Here is a 19,894-nt window from a genome sequence, read left to right on the forward strand (position 1 = left end):
CCCCACACTCACCTGGAGACTCTGCAGCCCCAGCCGTCAGGCTGAAATCAAAGCAACAGGTGTCTCACTGGTAGGCTTGGCCTTGGGCTGGGACCCACCCCCCAGGACCCTGCTGCCCACAGCCCCTTTAGACTCAAACACTTGCCAGGCCCTTCTGTGAGTGGGCCAAGCTGGGGGCTGGAGCCCCGGATTCTAATCACCCATCCATGGCCTACTTGGGAGGGCATGTCTTTCATGAACCCAGCCTCAGAGAACTGCGTCCTGGGCCTCACATCAGCGGCCCAGCTAGGAGTCAGGAGGGCTGGCCGCCTCCTGACACTCCATCTCGAAGGGGCCTTCAGTTTCCCACCAGTAAAATGGACCCAGCGCTGTCTGCCCTGACTACTTCCCAGGGCCAAGGAAGGTTGTGAAACTGAAGCTGGTCTGGAGAAGTTCCATAAATTTAAAGCCCACTCCAATAAGGGCAGCCCATGGCTGTGATCAGCTGATGGGGGAGGCTCCCCACCCTGGCTCCCTCCCTGAAGACTCACCTGAGGGCTGCAGCTTCCTCCTGATGGAGCCTGGGCGGCTAGTGGTCCCAGAGCCAGGGGCCGAATGGGCTCGCGCTGAGGGCTGTGGCGTCTGGCAAGCTGGCTCCCACTGTGGGCAGAGAAGGGCAGGTGGGCGGGGTCTGCTGCCCTGGGTCTGCCCCCGCCCACGTTTCCCCTCCCCAGCCACCTGAAACTGTTTCACCTGCAAGATGGACGTCATGATGATACAATAACCATGGGAAGAAGGTGGGAATTAACAAAGAAGTAAACTAGTTACTACTGAGCATCTGTGTGCCAGCATGCACCTCCCTGCCCCACCTCCAACCAGCTGATGACCCCTAGGTACCTCTGAGATCAACAAAAACACCTGGACTGAAGAAGACTACTGGGTTTGGGTTCAAGTTCTGGCTCCAACCTCTCTGGGATCTTCCTGTCTTCCCCACTCCATGCTGTTCTCCCCGCCACACCCTCCCTCCTGCCCATGACAGGAATCTTTGATTCAGCGCCGGACGGAGGCAGGCCTGTGGGGGTCCCAGTACCTCTAGGTGCTCCTGGCTGGACCATGACCCGAGCTCTGTCCTGCGGGACCCAGGGCCCAGCTCCACAGAGCGCACCCTCTCAGCAAACTTGAGGGAGTAGAGCGTCTCACTGGTGTTCTTCTCCACAGGGGACACCTAGGGGACACACAAGAGCTCACTCTCCACCTGGCTGGCCGGCTGTCCTCACAGAACTGGAAGGGGCATCAGAGGGAGCTCACAACCAGGGGATTCTAGAAGGCTCCCTGGAGAAGAGGAGAGGGAAGGGAGCTGGGATTGGGGGGCAGGCGTGGCGGGCAACTTCACCAAGGTGCCTGAAGTGGAGAAAGCTGCAAGCAAAGCGTGACTGGCCAGGTCTGTTGGGTAGGCTATGGGGTGGGGGTGGGGGGCACATGTCACTGACTCCAAAGCTGCTGAAGACAAGAGGCTTTTCTCTGCACAGCCTGTGGGGTATCCCGGCTGCAGGGGAAGGAGGTGGGTGGGAACCCCTGTTCTTGGAACTGGCCAAGTCCGTACACGCTGATGGCCACCCTGACAGGCCCACCTGAGACCCTCACCTGCACCACCATGAGGGTCTTGCTGTCCCCGCTGAGCGAGTCCTGCAGCAGGTAGGTGAGCTTGGAGTTGCGGAAGGGCACGTGGCCCTGACGGGAGCGCAGGGCAGCGATGACATCGCCCAGGGCCGACAGCGACTTGTTGATGTGCTGTGCCTCCCGCAGGCGGCTGCCCTCCGCCCCCGACTTGCCCACGCGCTCCGAGCCGGCCAGGTCCACCAGGTTCAGCTTCCCTGCGGGGAGGGCGCGGGCAGGTGAGGGCCGCCCCAGGAGAGGCAGGGGTGGGGTGCTCGGGCCGGGCGCTGGGGGCCCTGGCTCACCCGTGGTGCGGAGGCCGGTGCTGCAGTCCACGCCGCGCACCGTCACGATGAGCAGGGCGTGCGAGCGCGAGCTGTGTTCGTTCAGGTTGGTGAACTCCGTGGTGCGGTTGGTGTGGCCGAACTCGAACACCTGGAGGCGGGAAGGCCGAAGCACCGGCTTTGGAGTGGGGTCTTCGGAATCCCCAGTCCTGGAGCACCCCAAGAGGGGGCGTCACCCGCTACCTCCTCCGGGGGAGGAAGCAGGTTCCCAGAGGCCTGCAAACCCGGCAAAGCCGGACCTCGAGCCCCATCCCTCCCGGCGGAGCCGCCCCGCTGTGGGCGGAGCCGCCCCGCTGTGGGCGGAGCCGCCCCGCTGTGGGCGGAGCCGCCCCGCTGTGGGCGGAGCCGCCCCGCTGTGGGCGGAGCCGCCCCGCTGTGGGCGGAGCCGCCCCGCTGTGGGCGGAGCCGCCCCGCTGTGGGCGGAGCCGCCCCGCTGTGGGCGGAGCCGCCCCGCGTTGGCTCGCCCAGCTCCTCACCTTGTTGATGTCCTCCACGCTCTGCACCTGGAACTCGGTCAGCCCCGGCACGTATAGCTGCCCGCTGCCGTCTGGGCACAGCCGGATTTCCAGTTTCTCCTGGGGCTCCTGTCCCAGCAGGTCCCTGAGGGCAGGAAGGACAGTCACGCCCTCCTCCCAGTCTGCATTCTGCTTACAGTTGCTCCCGCCCCCAGCCTGGAATGTTCCCCCATCACACTTCAGGATGCCTTCCTGGACACCAAGGGGCTCAGACCCTCTCCCTTCCCAGCCCCAGCTCCTCTTGGGCCCTCAGTTTGCTAAAGGGCAGAGGCAGGAATGTTCCCCAAAAGTCCTGGGGTGGTGGTAACTCCAGCCCCCATGCTGCACTGAACCCCTGGAGGCAGGGTTCCCCAAGACCCCACTCTCACTTTTCACCACCCAGTGCAGCCTGCAGGCAGGGTGAGGGCACTCTGAGAGGGACAGGAGGGCCTCGGTCTGGGCGTCCCAGCTGGGCTCAGTGGGCCCTCCTCCCTCCCGCCTGCTAGTGCAGGGGAGGGGCCTGGACACAGTGAATCCTCTGGGCCCAGTCACGACATTCAACTCCCACCTGAGGCCCCCATCTGAGGGCCCTTCATCTGAGGGCCACTCACCTGAGGACCTCATTGTAGATCTCCGCGGCACTGACGGTGATGGTGTACTCCCAGTCGGACGCTTTCTCCTGCACCTCAGAGAAGAGCAGCCGCAGGGCCCGCTGGTTGATGCCTGGGTTCTCAGGGGTCCCCTGGGGGTAAAATCAAGGCCCCAGTGAGCCAGGCCTCTCCCCTCTCCCCACAAAGGCTGACCTGTGCAGATGCTCTCCACCTGCTCTAGCTACCCCTCCCAGGCCGGCCTCCCCAACTTAAGCTCCCACATGCCGGCCTGCCCCCGAAACACCCTCCACCAGCTACAAGCCGCTCCACCTCCTTGGGCCTCAGTTTTCTCACCTTTAAAACAGCCCTACCAGGATTGGGCCTGAGACTTAAAGCAGAGCACCAGGTGGAACTTGGCCCAGGGCATGCACACAGGGGCTGCTGATGGATACCTGGCCGTGCTGGGCCCCCTGGGAGGAGCCACTGGGAATGTGTGACTTCCCTGCTGCTGCCCAGAGGCCCCACTCTGGGGCTCAATGTCAGGTGGGCCGTGGTGAGCCAGGTTCTGCGGGAGAGCTGGCGAGTGAACTGGGGCCGGATGGGCTGGCTAGCCTTTCTAGAAACAAATCTGGAGTCCTCACCTGGGCCTCCGTGTGAATGGCACCTTCCACCTCCACTTCCGCTTCTGCCACTGGGGCCTCAGTATCCTCCCACACCCTCCAGCCCCGTGGCCTCTGCCCCGCTGTCCCCTCTGCCCCACACTCCTCTCTATGACTGGCTCTGGTGTCTGCACCAATGTCACCCCCTCAGGGAAGCTTCCTTTCCCTCCAAATGCCGGATCCCTCCCTCACTGTTGATTCCTCATTCCTGGCTGAATTTTCCTCCCTAGCACCTGACCGAAGGACACATGGTGACTTGCCGTGGGCACTGCCGTCTCCCCACGGGTGGGCCAGCTCCGCGGGGCAGGCACTCTGGTCATGGCTGAGCCCCAGGCAGGGTGCCTGACGCACGTGGAGCCTCAACTGGTTGAGTTGGAGTATGGGTGCCCCTGTTTTCACCTCAACTCTGGGCACCCCAGCAAGAGCTGGGAGCCTAGATGGTGTTGCACACACTACCCCCAATCACCCCCTTCCCCTTCCCATCTTCCTTTGGCCTGCCTCTCAATAAACAGTCTAATCAATCCCTTCTTGAGGGAAAAGATGGTCCAGATTAGGGAAGAAAGGCCCACCACGGGAGCCTTCCCAAAGGGTGTCTAACAGCCTGGGCCAGCAGGGCCCTCTCACAGCCCTTGTTGGGACACCAGGTCACCTGCTGTCCACCCCTACCTGGAGAATCCCGCAGAAACCCTCAAGAGCCAGGGAAATGCTAGCAAACCAAAGACACGCCCTGGGACCAGCTTTCCATTTTTGTCTACAGTCAAGATTCTTCCTCCTCTCAACACCCCTATTCCAGGCCACTGCCCATGGAGGCATGGGGCGTGGGGTGGGGGGAGGGTGGCACAGGCGGGGAGATGAGGCCTGAGAGCTGCAGGTAAGAGCTGGGCACCCCATGACAGCCTCCACTGACCAGTCTCTCCTGCTGCCCAAGGATCTTCTTGGGGGCCAAGACCCCCCTCATTCATCCCAACACCCCCAGGGCCCAGCATGAGCAACCACACAACAGAAGCCCAGTACATGTGTGTGGTTGAAATGAGGGCAATTCTGAGATACATCACAGCAATCTGACCTGGACTCTTAGCCCAGGCCGAGACCCCTCTGGGGCCAGAGGCTATTGTCAGCACACCTTCCCCTCCCCGTACCTACTAGGACCACACAGGTGTGCTTGGGCAGGGCACCCCCTCTTCAGGCCTGGTGCCTTAGGGTTAATACAAATAATTATCGGCTCGGCTCTAAGGCTGTGAAGACCAAGTGAGGCAAAACATGCCCCACACAGAACCTCGAGACCAATGAGGGCCACCCCCATCAATGGCAGCAAGGGGGCAGTCTTCACTCCGAACCCCTGCTCCATCCAGTGGGTACCCACCTCCATTGTGTACGTCTTGCCAGCACCCGTCTGGCCGTAGGCGAAGATGCAGACATTGAAGCCATCAATGCAGGAGGTGATGAGGGCCTGCACCTCCTGGAACACCTGCAGAGAAGACGCAAGCTGGAGGATGTGGAGCTGCCAAGGCTGCTGGCCGCCCCCCACCCCAGCCACCTCCTCCTGACCGCTCCCCTCCTTCAGCAACAACATGGCACATGTTATCATGGGCAACCAGCTCACTGTGGAGGAATTTGTGACTAATGAGTCATTTACACGAGGCGTCAGTGGGCAACCTCATTGCCGAAAGACTGAAAGGAAGTCAGGGTAGTAATTACTGCCCACTGGCACCTGAGGAAGGGGCAGCCTGGGCCAGGAGCTCAGGAGCCCTCCCCCAGCTTTTCCATCTCTCAAGGCAGAGGCAGCATGTGCCTGGCACCTCCACTGGCTTGCCTGCCAGCCATTGACAAAGGACGGGGGCAAAGATAAAAGCCTAGCCTGGGCACAAGCAAAACAGGCCTCTCAGGTTAGCCCTGGCAGAGATGAGGGAAGAGCAGATGCTGAAAACACCTGGCTCACACAGGCTGCAGGCTCCTCCCTGAGGTCTGCGCGAGCAGCATGGGAGTCCCTAGAAACGCCCGTGGGGCCCATAAAGGTCGTGCTCCTGGCTGGAGAGGCCTGCCTCCACACAAGCCAGGGTCCAGTGGGTGGGCGGGGCCATGTGAGTGGGAGGGGCTGAGTGGGTGTGGTTGATTATGGGAGGGGACCGTGTGGGTGGGAGGGGCTATGAGGGTGGGTGTGGCTATAAGGATAGGAGGGATCACCTGAGTAGGGTGGGCGCAAGAGTGGGTGTGGCTGTGATGGGCGGAGCCACGGGGGGTTTGCCCTAGCTTATGCATGGATCTGCCCTTCTGAAGTCCTTTTTGCCTTCCCACCCTCCTCTCTCCTCCAGAGGTAAAGAGAGGGACCATGTAGCCCTAGGCTTCTCCATCCTGTCTCCCCTCCCTTACATTTATTTTTGTCCAGCCCTCACCCATCTCTCCCCCTTCATGTGAGGTGAGTGTGTCTCTCTGTCCCTCTCCCGGCAGGGGCCACACTCACGTCCTGTTGTGAGGCCTGTGAGGAGAAGACCTTGTCCAGCTCGAAGGAGACAGGCTTTCCTTTGTGCAGCAAGTGAATGATGGAGTCGTCATCGGGATCAAAGGTCACAGCATTGGTCGCCTCTGGTCCTTCCCCGTCCTCTTTGGTGACTGGCCGGACACGGGCAATCACCCGGATGTTCCCTAGATTGGATGGGGCAGGAGAGACGGGTACAGGCCAGGTCAAGACCAGACTACCTCCACACTGGTGTCCGGAGCAGGCCAGTGGCTCAAGAGGTCCCTATCTTCTTAGTAAGGCCCCCAAGGGCAAGGTGGCCCACAAAGCTGTTCTTAGTCATTCACTATACTATGAATTCATGTATCAATACATTTTTTGCTAAGCAAACCAACTGAGGGTGGCAGCCTCACCTTGGGGACATAGAGGAAAGGTCAGAGTTCAGACTTTGCACCTTGCACCCAGTTTGGGTGGGATACCAAAATGGACAACTCGTTACACATCTGGACTTCAGTTTCCTCCCACACACAATGAGGGGCTTGGGTCCCACTAAGCTAAGGAGCTTGTTCTCTCATTCTAGAAGGGCACTGTGAATGCCAGGATAGAGTCTGGGAATCAGATGGGCTGACGGGACCAGGCAGAAGATGGGCATGGTCAACAGGGCAGCCCCGGGGTTGACTGGGCACAGATTCAATCATGTCATCCCCCTTGCTTCAAGCCCTTAGAGGGGATCCCAGAGGCTTGAATGAGGAGAATGAAGAGAAAACTCGCCATCACATGTAGCATGGCCCCACCTCCCTTCACCTGTCCACTCCAGCTCACAGTCCAGGTCTCAGCCCTGGTTCCACCTCCTTCAAGAAGCCCCCTCGACACCCTCAACTGTCAGATATTTAGGAGCTCTGAGAATCCCTCCTCAGCCCAGGTAAAGAGGCACTGATGAGGTTCTCAGGGTGATTAATGATCACTGCTCCCCCCACTGCTACTGAAGGAAGCACCATGAGGGCAAGGACGGGTTCTGTGGGGTCCACAGACATATCCTCAGTGTCTGGAACAGCATGTGGCACAGAGCAGGTGCTCTCTGGACCACTGGGCAGTGAACAGGTGGTCTCTCAAGCTTGACCAAGCCCTACATCAGAATAAATGATATTCTAGCCACCCACCACCCAGTACTTCAATGCCCCGCTCCTCCAACACCCAGTAGGCTGCCATGGGCACTAGGAAAGCCTTCAGAGTTGGACAGATCCAAGGTGGACCGTTGATTTACACACCATTCAGTTTTGAGCAAATTTCCTGTGACATTTCTGTGCCTCCATACCCTTATTTACAAAGAGGGGATCACAACAGTGCCTCAAAATGACAGGGCACAGCTCCAAGGACTGGAACTGGGGCCAAAGGGAAGGGCAGGAGCACCCCTGAGGCAGATCAGGGCCCCGTCTGCTGGGCACCCCCCAATCCACCCGGCAGTCACCTTTCAGCCGCACGAGCTCGTTGTGGCACTTTTTACGCAGCTGTAGCTCCCGGCGGTACTTGCGCAGCAGCTCCTGGTTGTTGCTGTTGACCTCCTCGATGGCCTGGCCGATCTGGTGGGGGAAGGGCAGCGCCATCAGGGGGCCAGTTCCACCCACCTCACATGCCCGGCTGCTGCCCCCCCACTGACAGCCTGCTCATCGCTGCCTGCCCTGGACTGGGCACCTGAGCTGAGCTATCACACATCAGATTTTCCCAATAACCCTCTGGGTAGGTACTGTGACCAGACCCATTTTACAGAGCAAGAAACTGAGCCCCAGAGAGGCTAAGCCAATCTAAACATTGCCCTGCTGATGAGCAAAGAGCTGGGACTCAGCCCCTCACTCCACAGCACCAGGCCTTGACTACAGGATTCAGCTGGACCTAAATCTCAGCTCTACTCTGAGGAGCTGGGAGACCAGAAGCAACTGGCTCGATGTCTTCGAGCCTCAATTTCCTCATCTGTAAAATGGGAATTCATATGAGCTGGTGATAAAGATTTCAAGTTCCATTCATAGGGAAAAGAAACAAGATGCAGGCCACACTCACACCTGTTCCCCTTTGTTGGGAGAAAGGGAAGTACTTGTACATGCACATACATGTCAATAGTTTTCAACATGCTCGGGATACCCTTTAGGGGGCATGCTGGGAGAGGTTTCTTTTGGGGAGTGGGCTGGGTGGCAGAGAGAGGCCTTTCCTTTTCATCCGACACCCATCTGTGAAGTGTGTACTTTCAACATGTATTATTGACATGATTTTTTTTATTAAAGGAGAAGAACTATTTTCGATTTCCCAAATATATGTCTACCCTGCAGAGCTGTCACACAGACTCAAGGAGCCGATGGCTATAAAAGGCTTGGCATGTAGCAGGCACTTTACAGACATTGGTTATTCTCATACTGCGCAAGTACAGCTTGAAAAAATTAAATTAAACCTAACAGATGTAAAGATATGTGTAGCATGTTTGAGATATAAAGATATGCGTAGCCCATATGGGATATAAAGATATATGTGACATGTTTGCTTTACAGACTCATAACAAGACAAATACCCCTGACCAGACTGTTTTTCCAACGGTCCGAGGACAGCCATGTGTGTGGTAGGGAAGGGAGCTGCCGTCTGGGGGTTTGTCTGAGTTTGGGAAGGGCGTGGTGGGGGATGCTGTGTCCACCCAGGGGCTCCAGAGCCTCTCCGAGCCCCGCCACCCAGGGCCTGCACTCACCTCGGCCTTGACGCTCTTGAGGGCCTCCTGCAGCAGCAGCGGGAAGCCGCGCACCTGACGCTTGAGCCCATTGTAGTCGTTGGTCAGGGTCCGCAGCGCTGGCTGCAGCGTCAGCAGGTTGGTCCGGACGCCTGTGGGGACACAAAGGGGTGAGAGGCAGACGGGGTGAAGGGCCATGGTGTGGGGAGCAGGCTAGGGCTCAGCTGGCCGGCTCACCTGCCAGGTTCTCGTGTACCGCCTTCATCTCCACCTGGGCTCTGGCAAAGGCCTCCTCGATGGCCCGGTTCTTGTCCTCCTCCAGGGACTGCATCTCTTCCAGCATCTGCCCGTGGGCCCTCTCCAGCTCCGACTCATACATGGCGATCTGAAGCCAGGGTCAGGAGCTCAGTGCAACACCCCATGGTAAGGCGAGATGCCCCCTCCCACACACACACGCACAAGGGAGGGATAGGATGGCCATCTCTCTCCCCGAGAGGGCTGCCAGCTCCGTGCAGCTACTTCCCGGCATCAGCCCAGCACTATCCAGGGTCCCATAGGCCCTGGGAAGCAGGGGAAAGGATCTCTTGTCAGTTATGATACAGACCAGGGTACCCTTCCAAGAGCGTGTGTGACGGGCCCTGAGTCAATCTTGCGATGAGGTCAAGCCCCACTGGGAGCTGGGTTCTGCGATCAGACCATTTTACAGATGAGCAGAAACTTGCCTTTGGTCACCACAGCCAGCAGGGAGAGGGGGGCTGGAACACGGGTCTGTGGGACCCCAAGTGCTCTGCCTCTGCCCTGTGCCACAGGGCGACCCCAGCGTGCACACGCCGCCCCAACAGCCACGCGCTGACCCGCGCACCTGCGCCCGGAGCTGGGCCGTCAGCTGGTGTGAACTCTGCAGCTGCTGCTCCATCTCCTTCAGCACCTGCCTCTGCATGGCCACCTGCTCCTGCAGGTGCTGGTTCCGGGCCTGCGACTCGCTGAGGGCCTGCTTGGTCTTGGACGACTCCACCTCCACGGTCTTGATGACATACTGCAAGGGAGGGGCGGAGGGGCGGGAAACACAGAGGCGTGTGGGTGCCTTGCCCTCACCCTGGGACCCTGAGGGGACCCCTCAGGAGCATCCCACTCACAGCCCGCAGAAAAAAACTAGAGGAGCCCTGAGGTCTTGGCTTTCCAGAATGCTGCAGGGGCCTCCTGGAATCTTCTCATTTTCACGAGCCCCAGAGGAGCCTGGCTGTGGCCCAAGGCTGGGCACAGGACAGACAAGGAGGGCAAAGACGAGGGCGGAATGTCGTGAAGCATCGCAACCATGCCTGGCTCACAGCAGGCACCCCAAGCCTCGGTTGCTGGACGCCTACATGGCCTGACCCTGGACAGCAGGAGAGGGAAGGGGCCAGGCTGAGTGCAGACCTGGAAGGATTCCTTCAACCCCTTGCACCTACTTATTCACCAAGACATGCCTATTCTACATCCGGCCTGTCCTGGGCTCCAGGGACCAGTGCCGAGGCACAGTCCAGGTGCATACAGCAGGCAGCCACCTGGCCCCGGCTCACCTTGATGGGCGGTGACTGGGCGCGCAGGCTGGCGATGGTCTCGTGGCTGTCTCGCAGGCGCCGGCTGAGCCTCTCCTCCTCCTGCGCCTTCTCAGCCAGGCAGTCCTTGAGCCGCAGCTCCACCTCGGCCAGCCGGTCGGTCTTCTGCTGCACCTCCAGGTTCAGCTCTGACAGCAGGCCTTTGTTCTCCGCCACCTCCAGCTGCAGCTGGGACAGCCTGTTGCGGAGCTGGGCGCTCTCCTGCAGACGGACAGCCACAGAGGCACGGGAGGTGGGGACGGGTCAGGTGTGAGACCAGCGGGCAAGAGTCAGCGTGAGGAGCTGGGGTGACTGCTGGGAATCGAGCCCCTGGCTCCCCCGACCCTGGGACCACGCTGGTCCTGGGCCCACCTGGCTGTGCTCGCAGCCTGTACAGGGGGCTGCCGGCTTGGCCCTCAGCTCCTGCAGCTCCGCCTCGCAGCGCCGCATCTCCTGCCTCAGTCGCTCATTCTCCACCATCAGCAGGTCCCGGTGCTTCTCCAAGTCGGTGCCTCCCTGCAGAGAGTCGAGGGGGGACATGTGGTCAGGGCAGGTGGGGTGAAGGACGGGGCAGTGGGGAGGCAGAGACAGTACAGGGTGGGGTGGGCAGAGGGCCAAGATGGGGAGGAAGAGAGAAGGAGAAAAGAGAAAGAAAGGCCGGTGATGGACGGAGAGAAGAGAGAAGGGTCTCCAGAGAAGATAAAGACAAAGATGAGATCAGAGGAGAGGAGAGACGGAGGAGGGTGGTGAGACAGCAACGGCTCCCGGCTGCACCCCAGCCCTCTCATTCTATTTTCCTGAGTGTGAAAGTAACAAGGAAAGTCGTATTTATATACACAGAGATCACACTCCTGCTTTACATCAGCAAACAAGAATTAACCTCCCTCCCATTATGGGTCACGCAACCTCGTGGTGATAAGTACCCTGGAAGCTTCTCCCCACCCCTCAGCCCCGTTAGGATGGTGTTAGGATCTCACCAGCTCAGATCGAAGGCGGCTCACTTCCTGGGCCTGGCTTATGAGTTTCTCCTTCAGGTGTTCCACCTGCCAGCAGAAAGCCGGGGTGGTAAGCCTGGTTTCTCACTCCCAGGCCTCTCGCCTGACCCCATGGCCCCAGCCCTCCCTGTGTTCATACATCAGGCCACACCTGAACTCCAGGTGCGATGCACCTGACCTGTTCCTGACAGCTCTCAGCACCTTCTCCCATCACAGGACCAGCCAGCCTGGGCTCTCAGGAGAGTCCGGGGAGCGAAAGCGGAGAGGGGACCCCTGGGCCCACTCCAGGGGCAGCTCGATGGGGGACTCAAGGGACTGACCCTCAGGACACCTGCCTTGCCTAGACCCCTGCCCAGGCCTGTACCTACTTTTGTAATTGTAACTCTATATCCTTTTTTCTTAATAGGCCTCCAAACTGTATAAACTCCAGGCACTACAAAACGTGGATTGGTCCTTGACTGGCCCCTAGAATTTTCCACCCTGAGTGGTTCCTGGGGAGTCTGTCTGTGGAGACACCAGCCGGCCAATGACCAGCACACCTATAGGATCTGAGATCATCCCGGCTTCCAGTCTGCCTTGCCGGAGATCCATGGGGTGTGCACCCCATCAGGAGGCGAGGGTGACCTGGCTCAGCCAGAGCCCAAGGAGGAGAAAGCAGCCCCCAGAGAGCAGGATCCCGGGGGGCTGCCTGCTCTCCACGTAGGCCTAGACCCTGGTTTCACGTCAGCCCGCCCGCAGGAACTCTCCCCTCAGAAATAACCCAAAATGCAGATGAAGACCAGCATTCATCAGGGCATGTTTAGGGATTTCCCTGCAGAACATTCTGTGATGACCACAGGGAACCTTGGGAAAGGTACCGTGAGAGAGTCAGGCTCCCTCCACGGAGATAAGGAGGTGCAGTTTACACAAGCAGGCCACGTAGCCTTGGGCTGGCTACTACTAAACACCAGGAGACAAAGCCTACTGCCTACAGAGTCCACCAGCCAGCTAAGGCAGGTGGAAGGCAGTGCAGGACTAGATGGCCAAGATCCACCTGAAGAAGGTGGGGGCAGGGGGCGGCGGTGGGGATACAGGCCCAGCGTTGCCAAACTTCTGACCTTTCAAGCGAGCCAGACATTGAGATTTTCAGGTTGTGCATATTAAATCTCCCCACTACATATGGCTGAAATGTCATCAACAATCGGTTGAGCATGAGCTCAGAACCAACCATCTCCTGGGGCTGGAGAAAGCGGCTGAACCACAAGTGGACCTCTGCTTCTCTGGGCAGGTTGGGGGAGGAACTGGGTCACAGGTGTGACCCCACCTCCGAGGAAAAGACCAGTGATACCAGCGAGCTGCTCACTCATAGTTGAGGAGGTGGAGTACAAGACACAAGACCCAGAGAGGGGCTGGGAGGACCAACCTGGCTGCCCAAAGCCTGCTGGCGGACAAGCAGGTGACTTAAGGGCGGGCACCCGAGAAGGTCACCTCTGTCACCTGCTCCACCAGCACATTCCTTCCTAGCAATGCACTGGACATGGACCAAGGCAGGCAGCAAAGCCTATGCCACTTCTCTGCCCACTCCAACACCCCCTTCTGTTAAGAGCCGGACACAGAGTGCTCAGTCCCTTTGCCCTAGAGGGGAGTTTGAATAAAGCAGCCTTTCATTCCTTAGTCATGAAACGGGCAATAACGTGAATGCCCAGCATTAGGGGAATCGTTAGGTAGGTCACGGTAAATGCACTCATACACTACTGTGTAATTGTCACTTATATGCTTATCGTGAATTTTAAATGATGTAGGGAATGGCTCCTCAATGTATTAAGTAAAAGAAAAATCCAAAAACAAAATTGCATTTGCAATACAAAAACATAGAGGGCGCTGGATAGCAGGATTATGTTTGACAAATGTTTAACACTTTGCAGTAATTTTTAAGTCTCAAAGAATATATAGTTCTCTTGCACTCCTTCCACCCTGAAACAGGTGGAGTCCACCTCGTTTTGAAAGGTTGGGGGCCCCCACCTCCCTCCCCTTCCTCAGAAATCACCCAGTAAGATCCACTTGCACGGAGTCAGTGTCCCAACAGACTGCTTCCTCGGCACCGGGCTGGGGGTACTCAGACCTCGTGCCAGCACCACTGGCACTCAGATCCAATGCAGTGAAAATGGGGTTTCCAGTGTTTATCTGGGGTGGGGGGGGGGAGGTAGTCAGAATGCTTACCTGCCACCTGCCTGCAGCCCAGTTCCTATTCTCTTCTTACATCACAATCGGAACTCTGGGAGTGCCAAGCCTCTGTCTGGAATCTCAGAGGGGCACCCCAAAAGGCAGAGGCTGCCCTGGGGGGCAGGCTAGGGGTGAGGTGGGGCATGAGGAAGAGGCTGTAAAAGACCCCTCTTGTCAGAGATGTCAGACCCTCGTTCTCTCCCGGCTTGTCTCGGGCAGTGGGACGGTCACACTGGCACCGCAGGACGGCTGGTCAGGCACAAACCACCCCGTGGTGTGCGGTGGCTGTGCCCCGGCCGGCCAGCTCCATTAGGGGCTGGGAAGGAAGAACACGCGCTGCCCAGGTGCGGGACCCCTGCCCCCCACACAGAGGGCTTGGCTTTGGGGGGGCCGCGGGGAAGATGGCAGCTTTCTCCCAGCCTGGGAGGGGGAACGGGTGAGTCCCTCACGGTCAGGGAAAACAGTGGGCGATGGAGACAGAGACAGAACCACCGGCGGGAGGCAGGCTCAGAGCAGAGACGGGGAGCTGAGGGTGAACCTGACCAGAGGGCAGAGCTTTCGGTGGGAGGGGGTGCCCCACAGGCACCCCCTTTGCCCACCCAGCACAGCTCTGAGTCAGTGACCATACCTGCATCTGTACACCAAGAGGGTTCAAACGCGGTCAACCCCAGTGCTGAGAAGCGACCAGGCTGAGTTTGTGCAACACTTTCCCTGGGGCTTCCCAGGTAGCACCAGTGGTAAAGAACCTGCCTGCCAATGCAGGAGACATAAAAGACACAGGTTCGATCCCTGGGTTGGGAAGATCCCCTGGAGGAGGGTATGGCAACCCATTCCGGTATTCGTGCCTGGAGAATCCCAGAGGAACCTGGTGGGCTACGGTCCATGGGTCGCAAAGAGTCGAACATGACTGAGGCGACTTAACATACACACACTCCCTGAGCTCAGTCTTCTAGTCATCAGAGAGAAACTGAGTCACAGGCCTGGTGCAGGGCAGCCTCGGGGGAGACCTGGGAGATGGGGCCTGTCTGCTGACCTGACGCCAACCCCTAGTTACATCTCCCAGCAGAAGCAGGCTCAGCAGAGGGTGGGCTGCCCGGGCTGGTCTGCGTTTTCCCAGTTGTCTGCTCCTCTCAATGCAGACAACCTACTGATTACCCACCCTCGACCTCCCACCGAGCCTGGCCCTCCATCATCAGCTGTCTTCTGAGGAACGGAGGGCTGTCCCAGTGGCAAGATCAAGGGGTTCCTGAACTGGGAAAATGAGAGGGCCTGGGATCCAGACGGCCCCAAGGAAACACAGTCTAGAGGCCTAAGGGACAGCCCTGGGGAAGCACACTGTCTTGCCCCCAACACACTCCCCATCCCAGGAGACCTGACTCCTGGCTGCCTACATATGTGACCAATGACCAGGCCTGTCTGGCTGCGTCTGTCCACCCTGCCTCTACTGCTGGGTTTTCACATGTGAGTTCTCTGCCACCAAGGGTCACTGGGATCACGGACTCTCAGGCCAGACTTGCCCAGCAATACAGACATTGCCCTATGTGCCGGACAACCCTGGACATGTCTCAAGTCCACCATGCCTCTCTCCATATCCTTAGCTGTAGAATGAGGCTATCTTACTGAGGAGGTCTGGAGGATTAAGTGAGATTACAAGAGATAACATATGCAAAGTGCTTAGGACAGGGCCCAGCACCGTAATGAGTTCTATTAATAGAATGAAAGTTCAGATAGGCAGAGATGTTTGTCTATTGTGTCAGCGCTGTACTCCAAGTGCCTAGAATGGCACCTGAGTAGGTGCTCAGTAAACACATATAGAAAGAGTGTTGAACACCTGAGTGAGCTGTAAGCCAGGGCATGGGGCAGCAAATGTGGTGTGGGCTGGGGCTCACTGCAGGATGCTCCCTTCCACAAAAGGCAGGAGTGGCTACTGGGCTCCAGGCAGTGGGTACCATGTGGGAATGTCAGCCCAGAAGTGCCATATCTTCCAATATTTTATGACAAAAAATGGAAGCTGAGATTTTTATATGAACTTAACTAAGATTTAAATGGTGGCAACTAACTTGAGCATTAAAAAATCAGGCCAACTGGAACTAATAAATTCAGCCAAGTTGCGAGATACAACACATTGAAAATCAGTTGTGTTTCATGCACTAATACTGGATAATACAAAAAGGAAATTAAGAAAACAATTTCATTTACAATAACATCAGAAAGAATAAAATATGTAGGAATAAAGCAACTATGGAGGCAAAACCTTGTTCACTAAAAACTATAAAACGTTGCTGGAAGAAATTAAAGATGATAATGGTAATGGAAACACATCCTGCATTCATAGTTTGGAAACAATATTGCTAACACATCAACACTACCCAGAGCAATCCATAGCTTCAATGCAATCTCTATTTAAACCCCAATGACATTTTTTGCAGAAATAGAAAAGTCCATCCCAAAATTCACATGAAATCTCAGAAGATCCCAAATAGCCAAAACAATTTTGAAGAAGAATAAGGTTGGAGGACCCACACTTCTTGATTTCAAAACTTACAACGAAGCTCCAGTAAACCAAAAAGTGTGGAATTGGCATAAAGACAGATATATAGACCAATGGAGTAGGATAGACAGCCTAGAAATAAAACTTCATGTATCTGGTCAACTGATTTTTGACAAGGGTGCTAAGATTTTTAATGAGGAAAGGACAGTCTTTTCAACAAGTGGTGCTGGGAAAATGATATCCACATGCAAAAGAATGAAGTTGGACGCTTACTAACACCATATACAAAAATTAACTCAAAATGGATCAAAGATCTAAATACAAAAGCTAAAACTATATATAAAACTCTTAGAAGAAAACAAGGGGAAAGCTTCATGACTTTAGATTTGGCAATGATTTCTTGATTAGATCATTACTGTGAACCCCCCAATCCTGTGAGGTACATACTATTATTATCTCCATCTTACAGGAGGAAAAACTGAGGTCCCAAGAAATTAAGCCTTGGTTAATCTTGCAAAGGTCACTTGACTACTAAGTGCTGGCACTAGACTTGGAGCCCCTGCAGTGCCCTCAGTCTTAACCACTAGGCCACGTTGCTTTTCAGGAAGAGCAGCATGAGAAAGCCAGCTGAGTTCAAAGATAAGTCTGGACAAGAATGGGAACGAGGAGGCCTCCTGAGAACAAGGTGGAGGGTACCCCATGGTGGGCTTTTCTTAGAGAAGCAACAGATAGAAAAACCAAGAAGGTCAATCTGTGTCAAACCACAGTGAGGCTGAAAGGAAACCCGAGCGCACAGACCTGACACCTCACGAGGCACAGCACTTTACAGTTTATGACCCACTTTCTGTCCAGTCTCATAGCTGAGCTGCTCAGTAACCACGAAGCAACATCATCAGACCCAGTTTAGAGACGGGTAAATGAAGGCTCAGAGGAAGTGACTTACTACAGCCGCACAGCCAGCACGTAAACCCCGCGCACGTGATTCCAACTCCAACACTCCTCCCAGTAACAGTGAGGGCGGTGACGGTGGTGACACCAATAATACTGGTCATCTCACCAGATACTGCTATTATGTCCATTTTACAGATGAGGAAACCGAGGTGCAGAGTGGTAATTAACCCAAGGTCACACAGCTGATGAGTAGTGCCAAAGTCAGGATGTGGATGGGGCTCCAGGCCCTCAGCTCCACAGGGTCAGACCCTCCCAAGAGTGGTTCAGAGACCTGGACCTTCAGGTGCATCTCCTGATATACTTTTTCAGATAAGAGTTTGCAGGAATAAGCATGAGCCAAGACTGGGAACCATTCGGAATTCTCCAGATCATCCAGAGGAGTGAGGGTTGGGATGAGAGAAGGAGTCAGGACTGCCTGGAGAGCTGCAGCTCAAAGACCAAAAAGACTGAGATGTTTGACCCTCAACCTCCCATCTAAAAAGTAAGTCAATTTTGCTAATTAAAGGGGAAAAAAAATGTTTCTTAAACATTCGTTTAGGGGCTTCCCTGGTAGCTCAGTGGTAAAGAATCTGCTTGCAATGCAGGAGCCACAGGAGATGGGGGTTGGGAAGATCTCCTAGAGAAGGGCACGGCAACCCATTCCAGTATTCTTGCCTGGAGAATTTCAAGGACAGGGGAGTCTGATGGGTTACAGTCCATGGGGGTCACAAAGAATCAGACACAACAGAAGAGACTAGCATGCACGCACACAAACATTTGTTTAAAGTCACAATAGGCCACATATTTCATTTATATGAAATGTTCAGAAAAGATAAATCCATATAAACAGAAAGCAGGGCACAGGACTTCTCTGATGGTCCAGTGGTTAAGGTTCCATGTTGCCAATGCAAGGGACACAGGTTTGATCCCTGGTCAGAGAACTAAGATCCCACAAGCCATGTGGTGAGGCCAAAAGATTTTTTTAAAAACCCAGAAAGCTGGGCAGTGGTTGCCAGGGGTTGGGGGAAAGGGGACATGGGGAGTGACTTAATAGGTCTTTGAAGGGTAACAAAAATGTTCTAAAGTTAGACAGTGGTGACGGCTGCATCATCACCTTAATATACTGAAGACCATACATTGTATACCTTAAATGGATGAGTTCTATGGAATGTGAATTCTATCTCAGTAAACTTCTTAAGAAAAAAAAAACAAAACTTGTTTCAAAAGTGAAGTGCCTGGACAAACTAAACCAAGGGAAGTCGGGGAAGGAAGAGCTCTCCCCGCTGCAGGTCCTGATCTCCCTGACAAAGGCATCAGGAGCGCTCATGCCCTCTGTGCGCGCCCGCCAGCAGAGACTTTGTTACTCTTCCAACTGTACATAAATGCAAGTGACAAATGTCTGTCCTCCCCTAGACTGCAGCTGCCACAGGCCAGGGCGTGCCTGTCCACCTGGGCACCCCCACTGCTCAGCTGGGCGTCCCTACAGACCAGGCACTCAGCAGCCATCTGAGGCAGGAAGGCAGGAGGCAACAGTGATACAAAGTTGGTGTGTTACACCTGCCGTGAAGAGCTCCCACGAGTGGGACAGACCAGACCAGGGGCAGCAAACAGTGGGGGTCAATGCACGAGGAGACAGACAAACTGGGCACCAGGGAGGCCCCGACAGCCTGAGGACACATTTGTAAGCTGGAAAAACGCTGCATCTGAAAAGTGCGTGAGGACTTCCCTGGTGGCAAGGTGGGTAAGAATCCACCTGCCAATGCAGGGGACATGGGTTCGATCCCTGGCCCGGGAAAGATCCCATAATGCTGTGGAGTAACTAAGCCTGTGGGCCCCAACTACTGAACCCCAGCACACCTACAGCCTGTGCTCCGCCGTGAGAGAAACCACAACAATGAGAAGCCTGTGCACCGCAACGAAGAACAGCCCCCGTTGGCCGCAACTAGAGAAAGCCCACATGCAGCAATGAAGACCTAGCGCAGCCAAAAATTAAAAAATAAATAAAAGTGCATGAAAATAATCTGCTGCCCCCGGAACTGAGAACAAGTCACGGCATCCAGTAATGAGGAACAGAAGGTCCACAGGCTGGGCAATCACAGAGAAAGAAGCTGGTCCACCTGAAGGCAGGGCGTTCTACAGAGAGCCAGGCCCAGGAGCGCAGGCACAGGCTCCAACATGGAGACGGTGTGCAGACAGGGATGGGGACCTTGGGGAAGTGGGGAAGGTCAGACTTGGGCCTGAGAGATAGACACTGATGATCAGAGTGGGGAGCTGAGCCCCAGGAAAGGGGCCTCGGGGCCCACATCATGGTGGGAAGGAGTGAATTAGCCAGGCACTTGAGGGAAGGCCAGGGGTCAGCCCACAGGGCCTGTGGCATCCCCAGCATCCTCCTGGCCAGCTAATGCAGGAGACAACACTGGCCAGCATGAACCTTCGCTTTCTCTGGCTCCCAGAGGTTTGAGAGCTCCCTTCTCTCCCTGGTACACACCCCCAGCCTCTCATCTCCTGCCAGTTTTCCATGGGGCAACCTCTGCAATGAGTTTGGTCCATGTGGGCTCCCCAAGCCAGAGCACCTCGGAAGATGGAGTGGACTCAGCACCAGCCTCAGAGCAGGAACATCCCTGCGCCTTCCTGCTCCGCCCATGTCTACACATACTGCCTGTCACTCATGAAGAGGCAGATCTGGCCCCCTGGTAACCTCGAGGAATGGCATGTGGAGGACCAGGACGGGAGACCCAGGCCTCCGTGTGTTCCCAAGCCAGGGGAGGAGACCCCATCTGTCCATTATGCCGGTGGCCTGGAGGGTCCCAGGTAC

General features: G+C 56.3%; 1 protein-coding gene across 12 annotated transcripts in view; it reads right to left on the reverse strand.

The window, feature by feature from the left end:
- Positions 1–19,894, reverse strand: part of KIFC3 (kinesin family member C3) — a 35,158-nt gene that overhangs the window by 849 nt on the left and 14,415 nt on the right. For 7 of the 12 annotated variants that reach the window (XM_043898589.1, XM_043898594.1, XM_043898590.1 and 4 more), the window contains 15 exons: positions 11,439–11,504; positions 10,834–10,977; positions 10,444–10,683; positions 9,747–9,920; positions 9,122–9,269; positions 8,906–9,036; positions 7,646–7,757; positions 6,184–6,365; positions 5,086–5,190; positions 3,085–3,215; positions 2,456–2,579; positions 1,941–2,070; positions 1,624–1,853; positions 1,070–1,204; positions 531–639 (listed from right to left, as the gene is read on the reverse strand). In XM_043898589.1, the coding sequence (XP_043754524.1) occupies positions 531–639; positions 1,070–1,204; positions 1,624–1,853; positions 1,941–2,070; positions 2,456–2,579; positions 3,085–3,215; positions 5,086–5,190; positions 6,184–6,365; positions 7,646–7,757; positions 8,906–9,036; positions 9,122–9,269; positions 9,747–9,920; positions 10,444–10,683; positions 10,834–10,977; positions 11,439–11,504 (2,161 nt within the window). Of the gene's footprint in view, positions 1–12; positions 42–530; positions 640–1,069; positions 1,205–1,623; positions 1,854–1,940; positions 2,071–2,136; positions 2,250–2,391; positions 2,580–3,084; positions 3,216–5,085; positions 5,191–6,183; positions 6,366–7,645; positions 7,758–8,905; positions 9,037–9,121; positions 9,270–9,746; positions 9,921–10,443; positions 10,684–10,833; positions 10,978–11,438; positions 11,505–19,894 lie in introns of those variants that run through there. The other 5 variants (XM_043898595.1, XM_043898591.1, XM_043898596.1 and 2 more) reach the window with 3 other exon arrangements.

This window comes from Cervus elaphus, chromosome 4 (assembly GCF_910594005.1).
Source record: "Cervus elaphus chromosome 4, mCerEla1.1, whole genome shotgun sequence".
NCBI classification, from domain to species: domain Eukaryota; kingdom Metazoa; phylum Chordata; class Mammalia; order Artiodactyla; family Cervidae; genus Cervus; species Cervus elaphus.